The sequence below is a fragment of the Lactuca saligna genome, chromosome 8 (genome assembly GCF_052625555.1).
Source record: "Lactuca saligna cultivar CGN05327 chromosome 8, ASM5262555v1, whole genome shotgun sequence".
Taxonomy (NCBI): Eukaryota; Viridiplantae; Streptophyta; class Magnoliopsida; order Asterales; family Asteraceae; genus Lactuca; species Lactuca saligna.
Genome location: NC_136424.1, coordinates 20,161,119 through 20,188,037, shown reverse-complemented (window position 1 = coordinate 20,188,037; position 26,919 = coordinate 20,161,119). Strand labels below are relative to the sequence as shown.

At 36.8% G+C, this 26,919-nt stretch overlaps 1 protein-coding gene across 4 annotated transcripts; it reads right to left on the bottom strand.

The window, feature by feature from the left end:
- Window positions 1-16,748: 16,748 nt before the first annotated feature.
- LOC145008957 (G-type lectin S-receptor-like serine/threonine-protein kinase At4g27290) lies at window positions 16,749-21,380 on the bottom strand. 4 transcript variants are annotated; one of them, XM_078967599.1, is made up of 7 exons: window positions 20,067-21,380; window positions 19,601-19,738; window positions 19,324-19,481; window positions 18,997-19,207; window positions 18,629-18,866; window positions 17,507-17,657; window positions 16,749-17,423 (listed from the first exon to the last, which is right to left on the bottom strand). In XM_078967599.1, exons 1-7 carry the CDS (start codon window positions 21,340-21,342, stop codon window positions 17,139-17,141), a joined length of 2,457 nt encoding a protein of 818 aa, XP_078823725.1. In that variant the 5' UTR covers window positions 21,343-21,380; the 3' UTR covers window positions 16,749-17,138. The 4 variants fall into 4 exon arrangements, with proteins under 4 accessions (XP_078823725.1, XP_078823726.1, XP_078823728.1 ...); XM_078967600.1 differs by having other exon boundaries at window positions 19,673-19,738; XM_078967602.1 differs by lacking the exon at window positions 16,749-17,423 and having other exon boundaries at window positions 17,522-17,640.
- Between the last annotated feature and the right edge of the window lie 5,539 nt (window positions 21,381-26,919).

Here is a 26,919-nt window from a genome sequence, read left to right as displayed (position 1 = left end):
CGCCGGCCCGACGTGGCTCTCCCTTGCCAGCCTTGCTGGGGACTCCCTTGCCAGCCTTGCTGGGGACTCTCCTACTGGCCCGACCTGACGCTCCCTAGCCTGGAGCTCCCTTGCCAGCCTTTCCTGGTACGCGCCTGCCAGCCTCCCTAGCGCCTCCGGACGGCCTCGCCTAGCTCCTTGCTAGCTGGGCTTGAATTGGGCTGGCCCAAGGCCTGACCTAATTATCCCCTATAAAGTGAACAATATCTCCTCCATGGAGAAGGAGATCTTCCCTTTGGCTTAACCTCCATCCTATACTCCGGCTGGGTGGCTCAGCCGCCACCCGCCGCCGTCAACCGCGATACACCACCATTAGCACCAATATGGTTCTCTCTAGCTAAAGAGAACCATCTCAGATCTACCAGATGATCTAACTTGACCGTCAGACTCTGCTCCCGGGGAAAATTCCCTAGGGCGGCTCTAATGGCCTTGGCTGTTGTGACCTCACAGATCCGTCTTCAGCGTAAAATCACATCCTCAGAGCAGGTGGTCGGAGCCGATGTCGCATCATTTGGCACCATCCCGGACTTGAATGAACAACCACCATCTCGCTTGGTTTCAAGCTCGTTCTTTCCTAGATCTCTTCATATCTGTTGAGTTCCACATCAGGTTGCTCAAATCTATTCATTCTTATCCCTCATTTGATCAGATCCTCTTGGTTCTTGCCAAAATCTTTTCAGATCTATTTTTCCATCGTTTAGATCTCAAGATCTACTCCATTTTCAGTTCAAATATCTACATCTATTTTCGTTCTCAAGTTCAAATTTATAGATCTGTTTTCATCATGAAGCTCAGATCTCAAGATCTGTTGAGCTTTTAACTCATCTGAACATTTATGAAGCTTACAAAGACATTTTAAATCTATTAATGTTTTTAGCTCAGATCTCTAAATCTATAAGTTTTTGTTCACTTAATCACCTCTTACGCTTAAAAACACCAACTCAGACCCATTTTTATTTATATTTTTAGGGAGAAAAGAGGTTTTTAAGAGCTCTTCTCCATCTTTGTTCATATTTTGGTGTTTTATCCAAGCAACTTGAGAGCTGAAGAACCTTTTTCGTAATTACTTACCTTATTTTCAGTCTATGATATAAAAAATCACTTTCACTTTATGATTTTCTTTTCAAAACTCTTTTGAAGTTGTCTACTTAGTGTTCTCTCTAAAAGCTTAGAGATAGAGACACAAAATTTTCTCCAAATCTGTTCTTGCTCACATTTTGATAGCTTGTTGAGCAAGCTGAAGAAGAAAAGAAAGTTTATGAGAAAAAAAAACCTTTTTAGATTTGTTTTTGTTTATGTTTTGGTGTCTTTCCAGCAAGTTTGAGAAGAAAAGAAAATTTTGTTGTTTATTAGGTAGAAGTTTGGAATAAGAACATAAGTTTTTATGAGTTTTGCCCTACTTAAATTTATTTTGATGATTTATTGAGCAAGAAGAGGATTATATATATATATATATATATATATATATATATATATATATATATATATATATATATATATATATATATATAAGCCTTTATTATATTTTCAGTTCATGTTAGCAAAAAAATCTTTTAGCTCATAATTTTCTATGAACAAGACCTCCTCAGGTCTATTTTGTTAATGTTTTAGGGTTTTTTCAGTAAGTTTCAAGAAACAAGAAGCTTCTTATATGTTATCATAAAATCGAATTTTGTTGAGATTTTCTGCATAGAACTTTAATCTGTGTAACATTTATTTGTAACCATAGTTGGGATGCTTGTACATTGTATCAAATTGTTTATTTGGTGTTTTCTTCAAACTTTGAGAATATATATGAAAAAAGAAGAAAAAGGTTTTTATGAGTTTTTTCCATCCACTTTTCTGTTCATGTAATATCGAAATTCATTCAAGAAATGGGTTTATGTGTACAAATGTGTTTAAGTTGTATACACAACTATTGTATTTATACATTCCAAACCCATCATATTTTTGTCCCACCACATTAGTTTTACTTTTATAATTTACCATTTAACATATTATAGAAAAGTAGTGAGACATGTTTCTTTTGAGATAACAGAAGGAAAAAAAAAGGGGGGGGGGGGGGGTAAAAATCCTATTGCTGAGTATTTTTATATGCTTTTCATCCATTATTTATTTATTTATTTTTAACCCATCTCAAAGTTATCCTAACATATTTTAGTTAGGATATCAGTAAATAGCTTTTCAATATATATATATATATATATATATATATATATATATATATATATATATATAAAGCCAAAAGAATTCAAAGTCTACAAAATAAAGAAAAAGGTGTTTACAACTAATTGTGATAAAAAAACAGATACAAACAGAAAGCAAGTTTATATGAACAGAGAAAAATCTTTACAGCTCATATTAAGAGTGTATATACTTTGTCTGTCTATTGCCTACAACAAAAAAAAAAAAGGGTAAAGGTGCATGATAGTTTGTTTTGTTTACTTCTTTTTATAGTTTATTTTAGCATATTTCATTCATAATTTATATAATTTCCATGCATATTTTCCTTTTTGTTATTTTATGACTATTTCAGGTACTTTCGAATCTTGTGAGCATAATTGCAGGTTTCCGGGTCTAGCGGAGCGGGAGTGTTCGGGACGTATGGGAGCGATGGGATTTGGTAGACAAATAGGATGTTAGGCTTGGTGATTGTGGAGATGATGCATGGAGCGAGTTTGATGATTATTTGAAGGCTTGGTGAGAAATAAACTTTAAATTTGCAAGATGCGGGAGTTTATTCAAGCGTGCGTAGATTATTAACCGGGCGAGTTTGGAGGATTTGGAGAGGCCAAATTGGGCTTAAAATGAAGAAAAACTTGAAGGAAATGGGCTAGGAGGTGATTGTATTCGATCTGGGCTAGTGGGATATGTTTTGGAGGCCCAAAAGCTCAAAGAAGCCCATGTCAGGCACCACCCGCGCAACAGCACGCGGGTCGCGCAAGGCCCTGCAGGGGTAAATTCGGAAATATATTTGGAAGGCTATTTGAGGAAGGTTGGTGCCCATCTTTTGGATACTCTTGGACATCCAATTTTTGGAGATTCTCACTGGAGTTTTGAAGACTTTTGAAGGCCAAGAACACCTCAAGAACATCATCTTTTTACCTCTTGATTCTTGCTTAATGTTTGGTACAATCTTCTCTAATTTTGTTTCTTTGAGTTTAGCTATGCTTGGCTAAACTAATCTTGGTTGAATTTTGTTGAATCCTTTGAACTTTTGTTGAGTGTTGAAGAATCCATGAGCATGTTCTTAAATGTTTATGGGAATGTTTTGTGTTTTAACATCTTATCACTACTTGTATGTTTTAGTTCATGAGTTTAAATGTGTTTGTGGTGATTAGTTGGCTAATTTCTTGATTAAGTAAAGGATCCTCAAATTAGCAAGCAACAAATGATTTTTGTGTTGTTTTTGCTTCACACAATCATAAAAACATTTCATCCAACATGGTGGTGAAAGAATTTGACCCCTCTTGGATTTGGTGACTCTTTGGTTCTTAATGCTAGTTTACTTTCACTAATTACATGCTTAATGGAAGTTGTGACTTTGACTAAGGAAATTGTTATGAGCTTCTCTAACCATTTTAACAACTAAGAAAAGTCTAGGTAATATCAAGCTTCTTGGATTACTATAGCCATATTAAGGATTTAAATCGAGTATTGCATTATTGGATTCTAATGAAATGTTCATCAAAAGTCAAAGTGAGGAAACCTTAAGTCAACCATCCTTCTCTTATTGATTTTACATCAAACTCCTACTTTTGTTGGAATTCTTTATTTAAATCTTAGTTTAATTCTAGTTTATTTCAAGTATTTCAAAAGACCACCCCCCCCCCCCCCCCTTATTTTTATTGTTATTTTACAAGTATTTTTACAAAGAGATTTTTCATAGAGTTATAAATTGAACCAATCTCTGTGGATTCGATCCATTTACCACTATACACTATTTTAGTGTGTAATAATTAGGGTTATTAATTTTGTTGGCCTCAACAACCACTAGTGCACAGTGCACCAGAAAAATGACAGAGTTGTATATATAAGAACAAAGTTGGACCCTACCTGGTCCAATCCCTTATTTACAGAAAAAAAAAACAAAAGAGTCGGGATCCACCAGGTCAACACATCTCCCCGGGCAGCCAAAGACTTCCCAAAACCCGAGCTTCTCTCGCCGGAACGTGAGCACCACCAACTGAAAACCTCCAGTTGCTCCAGCTTCCTCTCCAAGCAACCCCGATGCAAATCACCATCACAGACGGACCATGCCCTGCCACCAACAATTGAAACCAAATCCAAAGGACTGCCAATCAATTCGACTTCGGCGGAGTACTTAGCATAGGGTCGCCTCTGTTTTTTGAGTTGCCCCCATTAAAACTACAACATCCCCGTCTGATTGCCTTCTCCAACCAGCACGTCCCAACGCCGTGTAAATCCTCGACTCCGATGAAGCAATTCTGATCGCTATCTCCAGGGGGCCACATGTTATCGTTGAACAAATTCAAGCGACGACCCAGAAAGCCAAATCGATCGACGACCCCTATGCCCAATTAACCACCTCATCCTCCGACCGGTCGAAGAACTTTAGTCGCTTAAAGCTGTTCCCTCTGCCGGACCACCTGTTATCGCCTCCACCTTCAAATCTGATGAAGCAATCCAACAACTGGTTGATCGACTGCCCCCACTTTCCCATCATCGACTGCTACTATCAATCACCATCATTGCCGATATACCTTTGGTTGCTAAGCATTCTCAGTTATTCACCCAGCAGACTGCCGATCATATCCAACGACTTCGCCTGTAAACCCTGTTTCGTAGCAATAATCGTAGAAGCTAAACCACCGCCAGTGACTAGTCACTTCTCCCTGGTGAGGAATATGACATCCCCATTTTTACGGCCAGAAAAGACCCACTTTTGTTTATGCTTTATAAAAATCAGAGTACCTCTTTTAATAAAAATGTTGCGGAATTTGTTCCCAGTAAAACATGATAAATACGTTATCAAAGCATTTCCGAAGAAAAATATTTTTATTCATTTTAAAACATTTGGGATGTCATCGTCAATACAGAAACATAAGCATAAACAGAAACATACATTCATTATCACTAGTAGTTTATATCTCCTTAATCTTTCAGTGTAATGTAATTTCATATCAACACTTGTGATATAAATAAGCTGAGTGGGTTAGGGTGGGAAACCTGGTGAGTACATAGGGTTTTCAACCCACAATAATATAATTATTATGTTTAAACAATCAAACAATCAACCCAATTACCCATCCCCATTATCTTCTTTACTCTTAAGGATCTATCCTAAGTCAACTATCCAGCATTCGTTTATTCCGAGGTCCTTTGCTTACAGGGTTATAGGACTGAAACTAAGTCCATAGTTGCCAATGCTCATTCGTAAAGCACTAATTCCATAGCTACTAAAGTTCATTCATCGGGTACTAAATCCATAGCTACCAGTGTTTAGGTACTAAGTCCATAGCTACCAACGTTTATCTATCATGTACTAAGTCCATAGCTACCAGCGTTTATTCAATAGGCACTAAGTCCATAGCTGCCAACGATCACTCATATCATCTTTTGTCTCTCATCATTCATCTACCCATGTTATACCCAACATATTTGTAGATATAAAATACGCATACAGTTTAAATCATTTAAAACTTGTATAAAATCGTTCATCAGCATAGATACCAAGTATACAGATAATATGCACACATAGCACGTAGTTTATATAAAATACTTCATATATATATATATATATATATATATGTGTGTGTGTGTGTGTAAGATGAAAGGGACCATGCACTCACCTGAGTAGGTGACTCGGCGCTTGGACAACACTTCGTTACTTGATGTGTGTAAAACCAACTAGTTTTAATCCTACTAACTTAGACACAAAATAAACACACGAAAGGCAGTGTACCTATCAATTGTGGTATAGCTAAATAAGCAGGGTATCGAACACAGGGAACGGCAAATTAAATTAAAAACTAATTCTATCTAAATTACTTTAGCAAATAAAGGTTTTTTCTCTAGTTTTACAAGACTAGAAACTTAATAAACAAAACTAATGCAAGGCTAGAAAAGAACAAATTAACTAGATTCGATAATGGGAAAGAAACTTCTGTTTAGTTCAACTCGGTTAACTTTATGGTTGCTTTTAAGGTAATAGTGCAATGGATTAATTCTTTCGTTGGTTACCGATTCAAGTGATTAAGTTGTGTTCACTACCCTAATCCTTAGCAAATAAACTAGTTCAAACAGTGGCCAATTGCTTAACTTAATTATATTTACTAGATTAATTATTCGGGTTAAGTTAGACTTGCAATAGCTAATTAAATTGTTACTTTTAATTAACCTCTTGTTCAATAGTCATCTTACAAGCTTGCACATGAATTTACTCAATTTACTTATTAATCCTAGTTTCATATTCATTAATCCTAGACATATGATTTAGTGGTCACTTATCATATGAGGTTGATAATTAATAGATGTTCATGCTAATTAACTATCTTCCTATTAACAGAAAATAAATTATCATTCATACACAAGGTTCTTTAGCAAGCTAAAATAACAATTAATCACCAACTTAGAATTAATCCTACCAATCAATCAAACCATATTGTCAACTTTGTATCCCCAAACAGAAGTATAAAGAAATTAGTTCATAATTAAGGTGAATAACAGCAAACAAATAAGTTCAAGTTGCTTAATCATATTGACAAAACAAAAGAATTAAGTAGAATGATGAAATTACGCCTTAATTACTCCCGAGATTGGATTCTAGCTTCTTTGGTCGACTTCTAGGGTTCTTCTGGCTTCTTATTCGCAGCTTAACACCTCTGAAACTTCCTAGAATTTTCTTTTCGCATTAAAGAGTTATCTTTATATATGCATACCGACTCGTCGAGTCATATGGCGACTCGTCGAGTCCCTCTCACATTAGTCGTAACCTGATAACTGTTTTGACTTCCGAATGTTTATCTTTCTGAATCCGCGACCGGACTCGTCGAGTCAAGAGATAACTCGACGAGTAGAAGCTTTATTTTGGTTGTTTTCTTTCTTCTTTCCACTCTTCAGCTCTTAACCGCTTCTCTTGCTTCCTTTCGCTTCCGAGCTTCATCTTTGGACTGAAAAACACAATTTAACACTTTTAAGTACCTTTTGTCCATAATATGCAACAATTTAGCTAATATATGAATAATAAACTACCCTTAATACACACTAAATATGCACATATCATTACTCTTAACACAATTTTCCTTTGGCAAAACCTAGTATCATTACCAATAGGGTTTAGTCTAATATTCACCGAGACTAATTAATAGTCTAGCTATTCTTACTTTCATATAAACGTTAAATGATACTTATATAACCCATAATAATATCCCAAGTACTTATTATAAGGTCCTAATAACATTACTATATTAAAACATAAGTTAAACTAAAGATAGGTTAGGCGTAGCTCACTTACAGCAGGTTTTTCTCAAAACTGGGCTTCACTGGAGTAGCGTTTCCGAGCCTAAAGGCTCTTTTCTCAGGACTTTGGGAGCCTCGAGGATTCCTTTGGATGCTAGGGGGTTTACCTAGACTTTAGGGGGGCTTAGGGAGCTATGTAGAGAGAGATAAAGAAGGTTTGAGAGGTGTGAAGAAATGGCAAGACCCAACACCTCTATTATAGAGAAATTTCTGATGGAATCGCCAAGTTTTTACCAAAAACTTGCCAAGCTGCTGCATGTGGCAGCCTTCTGGTGGTGTCACGTGTCCAATTCTGGTGGTGCCACATCACCCTATATCGCGTATCAGCCTCCCGACTTAGAAAAATCATAACCCTCGCATACGAGCTCCGTTTTCGACATTCTTTATATCCACGTGTAGCTAAAATCAAGATCTACAAATTTCTTTTAGACTCTGTCGGCTAATTCTCGACTGATCTTAAATTTCACAGTATGAGGATATTAGACTGTTAAATGACAACGAAGAATTCGTAACACCTTCATACGGACTCCGTTTTCGTCTGTATTTTTATGTTTGAGTTCCTATTAATGAGATATTAAACTCTTATTAAGGTTGCATAAGCCAAAAACCGCTCGAACTAAAATTCGAGTTTCGGGTCGTGCACTGCTAAGCCGAATCTTAGAAAAATCATAACTTCCTCACACGAAGTCAGATTTGGGCGTTCTTTTTATAGATCTTCTCGGTTTGACATATACTAAAAATTTGGTTTAGACCACTAAGGCTAAAAATTCCTCCATCGTAAATTCACTATTTACGTCTCTCGATGCTGTGCCGGTTTTGCCGTAAAACTTCGACGAGCCATAACTTCTTCGTTATAACTCGGATTTTGGGGTTCTTTATATGTACGGAACCCTTGATACATATTCTACAACTTATTTAATATTATTTATTCTAAATAATCTTTTGTTGAAAATTCGTTTTCGACCCCTATTATCTCTAAATTGACTAGCCCGGATCTACGGGCGTTACAAGGAACCACACAAATCACCACCTGCAGCTCTGACTTCTGCTACACCGTTAAACCCCGAAGAAAAAAAAGAGAAAAGAAGAAGAAGAGGGGAAGTCACGACCGATGATTACAAATAGGGCCTCCAACAACCATCCAGATCCACCAAATCATAGTCGCCATTTTTTCTTTGGGCTCTCACCTGAAACGGATCGTGGAAGAATGGAAAACGCAGTCATTCATGTCAAAGGGCGACCTCAAAAATTTCATCTGGTCCCCCACACACAAACAACATAAAGGAGAATTGGGCTTATGGTGTAAGTGGGCTCCTTACATTAGGCTTCTATATTACACTAGACTACATCAGCATTAATAAATGGACTGTTCGTTTAATCAAACTTAAACAGCCACTTAAGTTTCATTTGCTACAATAACGTAACAAAACCCGACTTCAGAAGACCAGTTGCATTCAAGAACACTTGATATTTCCAATATAAAAAAAAAGAAAAAAAGAAAAAAAGATGAGAAGAGAATATGAATTTGGGCTGATCATTTGCGGGCTCTAACAAAAAATTATAACAATTTTGGGTTGTGGAAATTTGGGCTTCACATAAATTGGTGCTTAATGAGCTACCCCCACAATACAAAAAATGACCCAATTTTGCAAACCCAAAATCAGCAATTTGATACTCGAACACCGCAAGCTCCGCTCAACATAATGCGTTGCAACTCGAACTCTCGCAACATTCTAAAAAAAGGGAGGGAGAAGAGTAGTACACTACTACTACTACTCGTAAAGCATTTCGAAATAATCCTCAGCAACCATGTTGTCCGGCTATCAACAACCATGACAATCTCGCTACTCAACTCTCGTCATTCATGTTGACCGGATTCGCTAGTCTCATTGCTCAGCTCTAAGGAACCGTGCTGCTAGGACCTCAGCATCCGCACAACCCAGTCCTCAGTGGCCATGCGACCCAGCTCAGCAGTCGCAAAACTTAGTCATCAGTAGTTACGTTGTCTACCTCCTAGCAATCGTGCCAGTCGCGCTACCCAACTCTTGTCAACGCTCGCATCGCCTAACTCTTTCCAGCAGCCATGTATCTCAGCTTTCAGCGACTATACATCCATCCTTCCCTTTCTTCGCCTCCTCTAAGAAAAGGGTGGGGGAGAAGGTTTGGTACACCACTATGTAGAAGTGATTTTCATTCCCAAGGGGAAGAGTTAAAGTACATGAAGAACTGACACTGTGCATGATAGTGCATCCCCGAGGTGACATTGGTATTCAGGATTGAATGAGTAGCCTCGTAGTTCAACCCTCAGGAGTCTTGTTGCCCAACTCTTTGTGGTTATACGGCTCATCTATCGCTAGCAGCTCGATGCTCAGCTCTCAGCGGCCCTGTTAACCTGCTCTCAATGGCAGTCTCGCTATGCACCACTCGACAACAACTACATTATACAACTCTAAGTAGCATCGCCACATAGGCCTCGACAGATAGCTAAGACAGCGAGGCACCAATCGTCACTACAATTAATGATGCAGCAAAGCACCAGGTTCCATTACACTTCAACACGAACTAATCACTCATGCCAGACACATAGATTGCAAGATGTTATTCCCAACCCTGCAAGGGTCAACACCCTTGCCTTGAGTCATCTGACTTCTCGGCCCGACTCCATTATAGTGGCATGCACCACATGCGAGGTTCAGTACCATAGCCTTGAGTCACCTGGCTTCTCAACCCGACTCCATTACAGCGGAAAATTCCGCATGCAAGGTTCAGTACCCTCGTTTTGAGTCACTTGGCTCCTCAGCCCAACTCCATTATAGTGGCACGCTACACATGTGAGGTTTAGTACCCTCGCCTTGAGTCACCTAGCTTCTCAGCCCGACTCCATTACAGCAGAAAGCTCCGCATGCGAGGTTCAGTGAGTCACTGGCTTTTCAGCCCGACTCCATTACAACGGAAAGATCTGCATGCAAGGTTCAATACCCTCGCATTGAGTCACCTGGCTTCTCAGCCAGACTCCATCATAACGTCAAGCTCCGCCTACAAGGTTCAGAACCCTCGTTATAAGTCGCTTGGCTCCTCAGCCTGACTCCATTTGAGTGGCAAGCTCCGCATGTGAGTTTCAACACCCTTGCCTTGAGTCTCCTAGCTTCTCAGCTCGACTCTAGTAGCATGCTCCGCTAACAAGGATCAAGGGCTCGCACCCTTTTCCTACATAATTCCATGCGATGCCCTACTGTGTGATGTATCTATGATCTCGGGCTGCTAAGCCCGATCCATTCCATGCGATGCTCTCCCGCATAATGCATCTACGATCGCTAGCAACTAGGCCCAATCCATCCCACACGATGATCTCCCATGTAATGTATCTACAATTGTTGGCGGCCAAGCCCGATCCACTCCACGTGATGCTCCCCCGCGTGATGTATCTACGATCGCTGGCAGCTAATCCCGATCTGTTCCAAGCGATGCTCTCTTGTGTGACATCACCATGATCGCTAGCTGCTAAGCCCAAAATATTCTTCTAAGATATGCAACATAAGTCGTGTATCATCGCACATCATAAGCTTATACCACACCTAACACCCCGCTCTTGGTGTTTCTTCTCTCACATTCATCATGGTTCTCTTGTGCTCGAACGATCGATGAAGCGTTTTCCACAGTACATCCTGCTATAGTGAGTTTACTCTCAAGCAAGAAGGTTATCCTGACAACGGCCCTGCTACCAACAACCTTTAAGCATCTTCTTCACCTGGCTCTTGGCAACAATCTTGATGTGCAACCCTTACCTTTAGCCTCACTACCTATCCCTCAACAATTCTATTGTCTGGCTATCGGCAATAGTTTTGTTGTGTGACCCCCATTAGAAGCCCAATCGCCCAGTTCTCAGAATCTCTTCCACTTATATTACGGTTAACAGCCTTACGACCTATTGGTTTGACAACATCCATCTCGTATCATGAGTTTTGCTATTTCATCGTGCATTGACATAGCAGCCTTGCCTTATTCATTATAGTCTGACCCGACTACCTACGCTACCCACATCAGACTGGGGGGGGGGGGAATCCAACTAGGTGTAGCCCAAGCAAGAAACACCTTTAAGACGGTTACTGGTGCTCATGCAAAGAAGACTATGTAGATGGTTATCGGTGACATTCCATTTGTGCGTAACTACAACAACAACTGCATCAGATAAAAGTCTCAGGGACTGAATGGCAAGCTTATGCTCCTTAGCTACCTTGGCCCGACACCTTATCGACATCAGTGTCACGTAACACTCTTAGTAGCCTCGGTCCGCATGATCGCAACAACAGTTACGTTGCATCGCACTGGTCGACTTTCACTCCTCTCAAGAAAGGAGTATCAAGTCAGCTCAAGCTGCATAAGCAATGTTTGGCTCATTGCGCCACCCCACGGCTCCCGTGGGTAAGGTTCGGTCATTCTTTTTATTCCTTGATGCATTGGTGTTTTGTCTAGTCTGATCCGATTGTTAGCAATTCAATCACATCAGACTAGGGGGACTTGATGAGGCACAATTCATATGACTAAGTCTAGTCCAATGTCATTGGCTGCATACCAATCACATAGGACTGGGGGGGGGACTTGTTGAGATATGGTCCATTAGCATGGCCTACACAGAACTGGTGCGCCAGGCTCGCCTGGCGCTCCCTTGCCAGTCATGTTAGGGACTCTCCTGCTGGCCCGTCCTGACGCTCCCTCGCCAGCCCTGTCGGGGACTTTCTTGCTGGCCCAGCTTGGCGCTCCCTTTCCATCATGACACATGGTTTATATGATTGAGTCTAGTCCAATGTCATTGGCGGCATAACAATAACATCGGACTGGGGGGACTTGTTGATATATGGTCCATTAGCATGGCCTAGAACGCTCTAGCGTGACAGCCTTACCTGGTGCACTCCCGCCAGGCATGCCTAGCTCTCCCTTACCAGCCTTGTTGGGGCTCTCCCGCCAGCCCGACCTGGTGCTCCCTGGCCTGGCTCTCCCTTGCCAGGCTTGCTGAGGACTCTCCTGTCACATCCCCAATTTCACGGCCAGAAAAGACCGATTTGTTTATGCTTTGTTTTTAAAATCAGAGTATTATTTTAAAGAAAATTGTTGTGGAATTTTTTCGCAAAACAAAAATATGATAATAATTTATCTAAGCATTTTGTTAAAGAAATGTATTTTCATTATATAACAAAATCTCGGGATGTCGTGTTCAATACAAACCAAAAGCATAAACAGAACAAATAGACCTTACAACAATTACTCATAACTATTGGCCTATAATCCAAAATCTCTCGTTATGTCTGCCAACTTATGCTCCCATGCCATAACGAGTAATACAAAGAAAACTGAGTGGGTCAGGCTTGGGAGTCTGATGAGCATATAGGGTTTTCAACCCACAATGTTATATCATATATATATATATATATATATATATATATATATATATATATATATATATATATACACATATAGAACTCACAAACTTATATAATTTCACCATATAAAAAAAAACTTTTATACTACCCCAACGATCCTCACAACGACGCAATCTAACTATCATATCTAAAATTTTCCTCTTTACCTAATCCCTACTCACGGATCTAAAACTAATCTCTTCACCTGATCCATACTCATGGATTTAAAACTAACCTTTTCACCTGATCCATACTCACGGATCTAAAACTAACCTTTTCCCCTGATCCATACTCACAGATCTAAAACTACCTGATCCATACTCACGGATCTAAAACTAACCTCCTGATCTGATCCATACTCCCGGATCAATAATTGTACCCAATCCATACTCCCGGAATAGGGACAATTAACTATACCTTAATCCTCATCTAATCCATACTCCCGGATCAATAACTCTGTCCAATCTATACTCCCAGACTAGGGACAATTAACTTAGTCTTAATCCATACTCCCGGACTAATAACAAGTTTTATCTCTTTTCTTGATCCATACTCCCGGATCTAAAACTAACCTCTTGGTCTAATCCATACTCACGGTTCTAAAACTAACCTCTTGATCTGATCCCTACTCACAGATCTAAACTAATCTCTTGATCTGATCCATACTCACGGATCTCATCTACCCATGTCCTACCCAACATATTTGTAGTTACAAAATACATATACAGGTTAACTCATTTAGAACCTATATAAAACATTCATTTCACATCCACCTTAAATAAACAAACAATATATAAACACATAGCACGTATTCCATAGTAAATACTTCATATTTATGTGTTGGAAGAAAGTAACCACACACTCACACCAAACATATACTTAATACATTCAAACAATACTTTTATTAAAATCGTGTTTATAAAAAGGACTATACACTCACTTAATTAGACGATTCTCGGACAGCAATACGACTTGTAAAAGTAGTATTCTTCGGTAGATCTAGAAGATCTTCACAAAAACCGGCTTCTCGCAGGCAAAGCTTCGGCTCGGGAATTTCACTTCTCGGGATCTTCGGGCTTCGGGACTCGCTTTAGGTCTCGGGATGGTATCGGGGCTTCGGGGGGTTAAAATAGGGCTTAATAGAATATCGGGAGTGGGAGAGTAAGAGACGGGCAACCAAACTTGGCTGCCCCTTGAATTCTATTTGTAGGGCAAAAATGCTAGGTTCACCTTGTGAGCCACATATGCTCACCTCGTGAGCTACATATGCTCACCTCGTGAGCTCAATACGTCATTGCGTCCGTCATGGTCACTTTCCCTGGAAGACGTCCATCATCTGTTCACCTCGTGAGCTCTGACAAGGCCTTGGGGTTCACGTCCCAAACTTTAGAAATTCATAAATTTCACATACGAGCTCCGTTTTTGACGTTATGTTTTTTCCACGCGTAGGTAAAAACAAGATCTACAACTTTCATTTAGACTTCATCGGCTAATTTTGACTTTAATTTTTATTATATTATTTTAGTAGGCTGGGACAGGAAAACTCAGTTATAAACTCATAACTTCTTCGTCTGACGTCCGTTTTCGTCTGTCTTTCCGCCATTGCACTACTATAGATGATATCTTCAATTCTCATTTAGATTGTTTCGGCTAAATATCGCTCGATCTCATATTCGAACTTCGGGTTGTACACTGCTAATGCTGAAACTTCGAAAAATCATAATTTCCTCATACAAAGTCAGGTTTAACGTATTATATGACTTTCATTTAGATTACTAAGGAAAAATATCGCTCTAACGTAAATTCACTATTTACGTCGCGTTGTGTCATGTCGGTTTTGTCGCGAAACTTCGACAAGTCATAACTTCTTCGTTATAACTCAGATTTCAGCATTCTTTATATGCACGGAAACCTTGTGACATATACTACAACTTATTTAATATTACTCCTTCTAAATAATATTCCATCAAAAATTCATGTTTTACACTCATTGTCTCTAAATTGACTAGCCCTGATCTACAGGCGTTACATCTCCTGCTGGCCCGACCTGATGCTCCCTTGCCAGCCTTTCCTGGTGCGCGCCCGCCACCCTCGTCCGTCACCTTTGGGCGGCCTCGCCCAGCTCCTTGCTAGCTGGGCTTGAACTGACCTAATTTGTCCCCTATAAAGTGAAAAGTATCTCCTCTATGGAGAGGGAGATCTTCCCTTTGGCTCAGCCGCCACCCTATACTCCAGCTGGGTGGATCAGCTGCCACCCGCCACCGTCAACCACCATACACCACCATCAGCACCAAGATGGTTCTCTTTAGCTAAAGAGAACCATCTCAGATCTACCATATGATCTAACTTGACCGTCAGAGCCCGCTCCTGGAGCACAGACCCTGGGGCGGCCCTAACGACCTTGTCTGTTGTGACCTCATAGACCCGCCTCCGACGTAGAAGCACATCCTCAGAGCAGGTGGTCAGAGCCGATGTCGCATCATTGACCTTCCTAATACCATAGCCAGGAATCCGATCCGTCACGATGTTCTGAAAAAGACAATTGTTCGGCCAAAAAATTACATAACATTTAAGTTGGTCTATAATTTGACTGATAAATAGTAGTTTTGATGACAAAGATGGAACCACGAGGACTATATCTAAATTCCTAGTGTTCGATAACTTAATCGATCCTGCACAAGTTACTTTAGCCATGCCCCCATTTGTATTTTTCACCATATTTTGTTTTGGTTTGACTTTTAACACAAGTTTAGATGGATCATTTGTCATATGATCCGTCACCCCTGTGTCAATAATCCAATTACTCATAACAGACTTAGTTGTATTTGACATACCGTAATCGTCACTAGACTCTGCATAATCCACAATAGGGGTAACTTCATCTTTTTTTTTGTAGCCATGGTGGTTTGTCCCACCTTCCTTCGAGGTTCTTTTGAAAAATCCCACCATTCAGGGTAACCTACTATTTCGTAACACCTTTGTTTTGAGTGTCCTTCTTCTTTGCAATGAGTACAAACAAATGTATTTTTCTTTCCATTTGAGTTTTGTTCTTTTAAAGGTCGGTTCTGAGTTGTGAGATGAACAAGGTTGTCCGCTGAGACTGATCTTTCCGCACAAACGTATAGCATGCCTCAAGATCTAAGGGTGGACCTTTCCTTAGGATTTCTCCACATGCCTGATTGAATTCCGCATCTAGCTTGGAAAGAAAAATATGTACCCTGAGACGCCCCAATATTTTATTCAGTGAAACCACATGACTTACATCATCTTCGTGAACAATTAGCCAAGTATCTATTTCCTGGAAGATCCCTAGCAGTTTGTTGTAGTATGTTGCGAGTGGTCATCCGTTTTGCCTTGTACTGAATGACCTTCGGTTCAATTGATAGTTGCATCTCATCTGTCCCATCATAGAATGTTTTAGCCACCGTGTCCCATATTTCTTTCGCCGTCTTCAATCGGATGAATCTGGGGATCAAGGTTGGGCTCATCGAATCTATGAGCCAACTCTTAACCTGATTGTTATCCTTGAGCCAGGTTTCGATTTGTTTTTCGCCAAATTCTGGTTTCTTGGAGGTTCCTGTTCGAAATCCCAGTTTATTTCATGCTCCAATCCTCATCTCCATTAGTTGAGACCACGACTAATAATTGGTATCATCTAGGATAATCCCATTTGGAAAGGGAGGATCCTAGATAACGAAACGGGGTTCTTGAGGAACCGAGGAATCTTTTTCTTTCATTGTGATTCAAGGGGTGATTTAGATTTGAGAGAAAATATGATTGGTATGCTCTGATACCATGTAAGCAAAAGGATTCGTATGAAGGCTTCATCTCTTTCATTAAGGTTACTGAAGGTATACATATATAGGGATACAACATGCAAGGAAAGGAAACAATAACAACCACCTATACTATAGGAAATACAATATATGATAATTACTACCACGATCTTATCTAGTTTTAGAGTGCTCTCGTCCACAGTGTTCTTGAAAAGGAAGTGCCCAAACAATGAGATAAAAAATTCGATGAAATATTTTTGCTCAATGTTTTTTTCTTAAACCAGTCTGAAAGGGAAAATGAAGCAAGCATATTTAAACATTATACAATTAATAACAAAGTCTGTCAAGTCTACACAAGGATTCAAACCAATCAAGCTACAAAGTTTAATGTATATATACATATGACATACAAATTCTGCTTATCCTATCGAGCATATGGTAGTGTTATCATGTATTCATCTGATGATTTACCATAGTGTTCAGGGTAGCTCTCTCCAGTAAAAAAAGCAGGTTGTTTAGGTTGAGGCAACACTCCCTCACTAATCAACATCAAAACCACTGACAACATGGTTGGCCTATCTTCTACATTATGTTGCACACACAATAACCCTACATGTATTGATCGCAATACTTCCGACATAACACATGAATCCCTTAAAGATGCATTCATGAGTTCAATGGACTTGTTTTCTTTGAAGAGTCTCCATGTCTGAATCAAATCAGAACTCATTTAGTTTTGAGTATGAAAAAAATAATTACTCAACAATTTAAGGAAATACAAAATTCACTTACGTGTCCAAGAAGGTTGTCGCTATGATCTTTGTGAGAAAATCCTTGGTTTTTCCTTCCACTCACTATTTCCAACACTAAAACACCGAAACTAAATACATCTGACTTTGTAGAGAAACGCCCATGCATTGCATACTCTGGAGAAATGTAACCACTGAATCAAGTATAAACAAATTAATAATTTTTTCCATTTTTTTGCGGAGATGTGTAAATATATTTAAGGGAAAATGACCGTTATATGATGTGACATTTAGCAACTTGATGATATTTGTTACCATATAGCACAAAAAGACCATCAATTTCGTAATTTGTCATGCAAATTGCAAAATTGTTAGAAAATTAAGAAACACAAACGTATTTTTTGGTTTTAGGAGTACACAAGAGTAAATCATACACGTAAAGGCACAATATTTAATGTGGTTTGGTCGATATGACCTACATCCACAGTGCAAGAGGTAGTATTTTATTTATAACCTTGAAAACTGATAGTACAATTTAAACCCTGGGTATCAGTTGTATTATATAAACAAAGTACAAAATGTAGTCCTAACTAGCATAGGTCAGACCAAGCTACACATATCAACGTAGGTCCGTATCGCAGGGGGCAGCCAACTCCAAACACTTATCCCATCGATGTCAGATGTTGGGTTTCTTTGCTTGGGTAGGTCGATACTCATTCGGATTGTCAATTCTCAAGTCACATTTAACGTTTGGAATTGGGAGTTTGCCAGAAAAAGGAACAAGAGGAAATGAATATATATTAGTTTATTAGTAATTTCCCATTTGTTTTTTGAATTTCGCTACAAACTAATTGCAAAACTTGCCATTATTTTGTGCTATCGGTAACAAATGCGGTCAACTTGTTTCACTTCATATCTTGGCCAATTTTGTGATGAGAAATATTCTCTTATCTTTTCTTCCTACTTATCCTTCTACCATGTGAATTGGTGACAATTAAGCGTTACATTTTGAAAAAATTAATAACATTTAAAGACATTTTTCATTATTTCGTATGGATAGAAGGATAAGTAGGAATAAATATAGGAGGATATTTAATTTCTCTTTTGTGATTATCCTTCGATTTAAACTAATAGAGTAATAGACCATTAGTTTAAAGATTCTTACTATGTTCCAACCACTTTCTTTGTCTTGGCAGAGGTATCAAATCCTACAAACTTTCTTGCAAGGCCAAAGTCGGATATTTTTGGATTCATGTCCTCATCCAGTAAAATATTACCTGCTTTGAGATCTCTATGAATGATTTGAAGGCGGGAATCTTGATGTAAATACAGAATACCTCGAGCCATTCCATGGATAATCCCAAAGCGATGAGGCCAGTCAAGCATTGAACTTCTGGTTTCATCTGCCCAAAGTGAAATATTTAGATTTTGTATAAATTTGGTAAGAAATTCGTCTGTGTAACTTCATGATGTGTAATATATAATAAAAGTAAGGTACTAAAAATAGTACTATTTATGCAGAGAGAGTCAAACCAAACAGAAATGAGTCCAAGCTTCCGTTAACCATGTATTCATAAATCAAAATCATTTCATTTCCATGAATGCAATATCCAATAAGCTTCACAAGATTCCGATGTTGAAGTTTTGCAATATAAAAGACTTCATTCTTGAACTCATCAACTCCTTGATGGGATGTTTTTGAGAGTCGTTTTACTGCTACTTCTTGTCTATCTTCCAACACACCCTAAGAGATTAACAAGCATTAGTAAGTAAGATGTTATTTCTTTTTGACTTAATGTAGAAAGAACCACTTAACATACATAAAAAGCGAAATTCAAAGAAATAGGAAAATAAGTTTACCTTGTACACGGGACCAAAACCGCCTTCTCCAATCTTATTGTTGATGCTAAAGCCATTAGTTGCCTTGGCTATGCTATTTAGGCTAAAAAACGGTAACTCGTCAAGATCCTCCGTGCTAAAATCGGTACTATTTTTTTCAGAATCATACTCCCGGTTTCCTAAAAAATTGCATGTTAAGAGTTTCATGGTTACATAAGTTTCCAATAATCATGATCTTTTATGCAGTTACATGTTGCTTAGTTTATAGAAGGAAAAAAGATTAACATATTTTCATTACCTCGTTTTTTCATGTGATGTCTTTTCTTTTTAGTTGCACAGGTGTACACTACTGCAGACAGAAGCAGCATACCTGAAGAAATCGATAGGATAATGGTGAGTGCTCCTTTCTTCTTGTTGGTGCTCGAATTTAAGAACCCTTTCATAAGAGAAAGATAACAGTCAGTAAGATTTGCAATACTGTAAATAAGGTTGGAAATAATGTCTCATAAGGTGGAAAATTTTTGTAACACTATTTTTTATGATAAGGATAAAAAGATCATTTTGTCATGACAAAAATTGCAAATTTTGTCATGACATCAATCTAGTATTAGTCACAATCCGGATCCAATACATGCTTAAGTCTTTAACAGAATACAATCTCTTATGTCATCTATCCTACATACCAAAGAGGGTCTTAATTTCTAAAAGCTAAAGAAATGCATAATTAAAATTTAGAATTTTTCCAAGGAAATTAAGATTCATACCTGCTAACTCAGAGGCAGCCATTTTTATGTAGATATCATGATCTTCATCATACTCTCTGATATCCATCAAATCACCAAACCACAACAAACACCCACTTCCACCATTTCTAACATCTAGATTCGCATAAGCTGTACAATTACAATCCCTTTTGCAAGCCATCTCACATTCTTCGAGTGTCATACTCCTTTTATACCATGAACCCCGTGTGTCTGGAAATTTCAATCCTGCAACTTTCTTAAACCCATCATCACTCTTCCCACTCCCACAATCCAAAGGCTTTTTAAGTCGACACCCTCTGGACCAATCAGCTGCCTTCCAATCTTCTTGGACTGTGGGCCCAAAACCTTCCATACACCTACAAGGTGGATACTCTTTCATTCTACAAACTCCATAAGGCCCACAAACTCCATAACGACCACAAGCATCAACAACCGCATCTCCAAAATGCACCCAATCTTGGATTCGATCTGTCCAATGAAGTTGCACGGTGTTACCATCCGACATCACAACTATTCTCTCGAAAACTGAGCTTTTAAGTTTGAATTTGTAATATATTTCTGTCTCACTAATAACAAACTCAGATGAGTAAAACTGATTCGGATCTTCAATTGGTAACCCGTGAAACCTAACCCCGTTCCATGGTCCGATCCGAAAGTGTAAACTTGACCCGTGTTTCTGGAGCATTTGTGGGTACCCATTTGTGTCCAGTGAGTATACGTAATGACCCGGAGAAGGATCTTCCGGACCTTTCCATGATGTCAAGCATCTTTCTAATCCTGTCACCAAATCCTTCCCGATTTTCATTCCTGGAAGCAATGTGTCACCAGGGTAATCAAAGCTTTGCCAAATTAGCTTCCCATTGGCAAACACGATAAGATTTCCGGTATCCAGAAGATTTGCAACGGGATCAAGATTTGTGGCGGAGACCGTGTAATTGGATGACCAGATCACGGTGGTGCCGCCGCTGTGAATCACCGGACCTCCGGAGCTTCTGAGTTTGAATTCGCCGGAGTTATCTGTAATTGGTGTTTCCCTGTTAGCGACCCATACAACCGTACCACTTGATATCTTCTTGTACCATATTCCCAGGTACCGATTCTTTGAGTTTTTGGGGCTAAAAAAGCCGAGTTCGAACATCTCACCATCTGAAACGATTGTGTTCCCGTCTTTTATGGATTCGTTTACTGATATGGTGTTCAGTGCAGCAGAATTTGAGAGGAGAAAGAAGAAGGGAATGAAGAAGAATGGAAGTATGGAATGGATATGATCATCCATTGACGAGCTGTTGTTGGATGCATGTGGGCGAAGATTATATGTAAAATATTAAATATCTGGTCAATTGAAGTATAGCTTGGTAAACAAGTTGAAAAAAAGGTATCACGCCAATGTTGAAAATACATCATATTGATTCATAAATTCAACATCTACCATGTTACGTATGAAAGTCAATAGCTTCGTGATTGCAATAAATTAATCCAAGAACTTCTGTGGTGTAGACTGTACTAGAAACGATTGCCTCCATGGGCTGCTTCAAATTCTTGAAAGAAGCTCTCACACATGTTAATGTAAAATTGATTTGAATTTGATTTACGTAGTTCGATTTAAATAAAGGTTCTCAATTCCATTAATTAGGCCATGCATCTTCAATCCTATATCAAATTTTCACACAAAAATTGTAAAAAAGATGATGTAATAGTATTTCAATCACCATTTTTACACCTAAAAGTATGTTCACTCGCATATTTTATTAAACCTATACAGATTGTCAAAAGTTGTTTCCAACTTATTACCTTTTTATTTGTTTATCTACATCTTTTTGTGTAAAAAATCTATAAAATATAATACTAGGTTGTAACCAAATTAATTATTTATATATATTGTTAATTCAAATTAGGTGTTATTTTTATTAAAATGACATCTGATAAATAAAAAAAATTATATTTCAAACACATCTTTTTATATTTATGATTAGGTGTGAGCCTCATGTATTACATGAGCGTATTTAAAACAATTAAATATGTATAAACATTTGAGAAATTTAAATTTATAAGAAAAATGATAACAATATTGAATTATTAAAATTAAAGTGTTTTTTTATCTTTTAAATTTAAACAAATAATTTAGATAAATAACCAAAGCAAATTAATGAAACATTATTTTAGTAATTTTGAAATAATAAGGAAAGTCTATTAATGAAATTGATATGCATTTATTATTAAATTTAAATACCATATGAGATTTAATAAAATAGGAAAACCACAAAATTACATGTGAAATAAAAATTAATTCAAAATAACTACAAAATGACATGTGACAAAATGAATGAGAGTGTGAGAAGTGGCACAAAAAAAATCTTTATTTATTAGAGAGGATTATTTAAAAACAATTTAATATATAACATAATATAATAATAAATAATTATTACATTTAGGATTTACTTATTTACATATTATAAGCTATAATAGAATAAAATGAAGACAAATTTGCAAAAATGGTCCGTGTGGTATGCATTTTTTTGGGGTTTCAATCCAAACCTCGACTTTTTTGGATTCATGGTCCTTTTGGCCTAGTTTGTACGTAAAATTGATCCCCCGACTTAACTGTCGTTAAGTTTATGCTTTAAGGAGTGTCTGAGATTAATTTATTGGATTTTTAAAAAGTCAATAAGTAAAAAGGATAAATCTTGCACAAACTAAAAAGCATTTTTCAAAATAGTCTTTCTATTAGGTAAAAAAAAGATCTTAAAAATCATGTAAATTTTATTTTAAGAAATTCTTTTTAGTTATTTTTAACAACAATACCTTCAAAACTGAGATTTTAAGTCAAATTTTTTTTCATCTTATTTTCGTTTGTCACCATAAAACTAGCCAAAACTCTTTTTGTCACAATCATAAGTTAATAAACATTTTTGCCTAAAATCACTTTTAGAGTTAAAAGAAACGATACCAAACACCGTCGTAGTGTGTGTATGTGTGTTTATGTTTGCTTTTCAAATACATATGCTCTTTGACCCAATAAATAGAGAGAGAGAGAGAGAGAGAGAGAGAGAGAGAGAGAGAGAGAGAGAGAGAGAGAGAGAGAGAGAGAGAGGTGACACATTTTTTGGACCTTCCTTTTTTAGATAATATACATAGTTTTTTACAAATCACTAACAATATTAGCATTTTTGTTTATATAGCATCAAATTATTTAAATTGTGAATAAATATCATTCTAGCACAATCAACTATTTTTAATTGTCTATTACCCGATTGAGTCACTATATATATATAAGGTTATAGCCCGTGGGAACTACGGTTATAAAAATAAATAAATTTTTATAGTAAAAATTCATAATTATTAATCAATTATCTTCAGTAAATTATACAAAAAACCATAATATTTTTAAAAAATGGACCATATTTATTTTTAAATACTAATGGATATCATTTTGTAGATAATATAAGGGTTACATATACAATTAATAAATTATAAGATACTTTGTAAATAGAAATAAATTACACCATGAAAAATTAAAACTTGTTAGACTAAATATAAGTTGCACAAGAAAAATGATACCAGAATCAGTGTAAAGTGTTGCAAATAAACAACGTAATATTCTGAGTTGGTGGATACTATTATTGAAAAGTCTATTCCAAATCAATATTGAGCTATGCAGTTATCGCGGTCAAAATTTCAATAGCGCTCACATGCCGCTATTTGAGATCGCGGTTATCACGGTGGTATAGCGGTGATATAACGTTTTTTTAATATTACGTATAATTTATAATTTTATATTATATTTATATAGAAGTTATATATATTTGAGTATTAATACTATAAGTCTATATAGAATTAATATCATAAACATAAAAAGTCATATAAAAACATAACATAATATTCTATTATGGTAATAGGGAAACTACGTAGTGTCAAAGTGTCAAATAGAGATTAATTGTATTGCCCGTGTTCAATATCATATTAGTAGGACATGGTTGATATAAAGAGTTAATTCCAAAGTCGTAGCCTCATGGGTGTGGTTCGATTTACAAAAAGCATTAATGGAGTCCGACCATAGCAGCTGAAGTCGTCGTGAGTACAGAAAAAAGATGAGAAAGAGAGTTGTCGGTAGACGTAGTTGCTTTGAATGCTTTTAATTATGTTAGTTGTTTGGGCATTTTAAAATGAAAGTGTACTGAGATCATTAAAACTAGTTTTTCATTGACAAAGTAACAAAATGACCCTAAATGTGAACGAAAATGGAATAGCGCCCATAACGCCGCTATAGCGGTCACTAATAGTGGTACCGCGAAATGAAAACGCTAAGTTGAAAATAGCGGTTCCTGACCTCCGCAAAACGCTATAGCACCGCTATAGCGCGCAATTGATAGCTTAGATATTGAGTTTACATTCCTCCTAATCCAATGTTGTATTTCAAGTATTAAATTACATATCAAAATCTTCATTCTTGGCCACCATTTGATGCTTTTTCCTCCATTGGATCTTTTCTCACCTTCTCTGTTTCCGCTTGCTTTCCTGAAACAAAAAAAATATTCAAAACAAAAAATTAATAAATAATGCTTAAAACAAATTTCAAACTTTATATAACAAGTTGTTTTTACGTTACCTTTTTATTTTTCGTATTCACAAATAAATCTAACCATGCTTTGATTTCTGGGTCATCAACTGTTTTAGTTGGTTACAACTCTTAACAGTTTATGATATGTTATTCAATCAGATCCATTTGAAATCAAAACAATCATTAATTTTATACACATTGCAAAATAACTGCACCATGGATAAAAATTGAAGTCTTTTCTCAAAAAATAAATACATAAATTCCCTTATAATTGGGTTATTTATGGGGTAAAGTTTGATGAGTTGATTTACCAGGATTTTCATGAAGAATAGGGTATGGATGTAAAAGGTCATGACAATTGGTAACCAAAGATGGTATGGAATGGAATATTGAATTCCAATTCCTCTGGAAGCAAATAAAAATAACAATAAAAATAAAAATAAAATAAAAAAAAGAAAGAAAGAAAATTTGCCATCTACTGTGCCCGCCCTGTGGCTATATCAATTGCATAAACTTCATTCTCCTCGATCTCTACATCATCCACTCTTATTCCGGGATTTGAAACATTTACTACTACTTTTTCCCCATTTATCCAACTCATTATCTATGTCCTCTCCAATCCATATACTTGTCAATTTAAACATACTTTGACAAAGAAATAAACAAATAGTACTCAAGTATTAGAATTGTATAAAAGTAACATATTCATTAAAAGAAAAGAAAGATTGAAACTACCTTCATCAATAGCTTCAACATCATCAACTTGGAGACCAAAAAGCATAATGTTACCTAATGGTGTCATCCAACCTGACATACAAATGTCAATCGGATTAATATCCATCATTTGTACCCAATCAAAATGATGAAACATGATTAGTCTAAGTGTAACTTAAAACATATGTTACAAAGAAAACAAATGCCCGCTAGACATAATGAGCATTTTTATAGAAAATGATAAAAGAGGATCAGATCGATCTAACCTCCAAATTTCAAGAAATTGTCCCATCAATCTTCCATTTTTAGATAATATACATAGTTTTTTACAAATCACTAACAATATTAGCGTTTTTGTTTATATAGCATCAAATTATTTAAATTGAGAAAAAATATCATTCTAGCACAATCAACTATTTTCAATTGTCTATTACCCGATTGAATCAATATATATATATATATATATATATATATATATATATATATATATATATATATATATATATATATATATATATATATATATTGCGCAATAAATCATTAAACTTATAAGTTATATGTCAATTAAGTCACTTTCGTTATCTTTTAACGTATCCAAGTTACCGAGCCTATGTGGAAATGTGATGTGTCGATGAATTTTAGTGACCTATTGCGAAAAAAAATAGTTTAGTGACCAAATGGGATAAATAATAAGAGTTGATTGTGTTACAAAGAGATTTTTTCCTTATATGTTTTAACTTTTTAATAAAATTAATAGAGCATGGCATAACATTCTTCTCTTTCTCATAAACTAGGCCTTCAATAGGAGCTGAACCAACACCACTTTATTGTTTTTTCGTCTATTCTTCTCTTCTAATCGGTGGCATACGAACGGAGATGTCTCTCTCTCCTCCCTTCTCTAGCAGCACACCACCGTCATTCACGGAAACCCTTATATGCATTGATTTCAACTCTAATTCAACAACCATAAGGATGATTCAACTTTGACATCGTCTACGTCAAAGGTGTAAGCCCTGATTCAGCTCAACGCAACCACACCGGTGTTCATGCCCTAATCCGATTATTGAACCTAGGTTCCGATTTGTGAAACTCGTTTTTTCCAAAAAAAAAAAAAAAAAAAAAAAATTAAACATTTTTGGAGTATGGTTGTATATGTGAGAAAGATATAGAGACGAGTTGAATGTGTGACCCGTATATTTGTTTAATAATATAAATTAATTAGAAAAAAGTATATAAAAAAGGTATATTAAAAAAAGTGGATGACTAATGGCATGGCTCGCCACTACATAAGTTTCATCGGCTCGCCACACTTCAACGTAAACTAGGTAACCGAGGATCTGTTTAAAATTTAACAAAAGTTACTTAATTGACAAGCAACCTATAAATTTAATGAATTATTGTGCACATGACTAGTTTAGTGGTCAAATTGGATAAATAACAATAACTGATTTTTCTAAGGTGACATTTTCAAAATAATAATAATAATAATAATAATAAAACTAAAAATAAAAATAAAAAATATGACATGTCCATCGTTAGTACAAGTCACTATCTACGTAGGATTGTAAGTTTGTAACGGTA

Bases quoted from the DNA above. Each gene is read 5' to 3' on its own strand.
- LOC145008957 (XM_078967599.1), bottom strand. From the start codon at position 21,342: ATGGATGATCATATCCATTCCATACTTCCATTCTTCTTCATTCCCTTC. The intron at 19,482-19,600 runs GTAATGAAAATA...GCAATTTTTTAG, and splicing joins ACATCACATGAAAAAACGAG to GAAACCGGGAGTATGATTCT. The intron at 17,658-18,628 runs GTAAGAATCTTT...TACTTGATTCAG, and splicing joins AAGAAAGTGGTTGGAACATA to TGGTTACATTTCTCCAGAGT.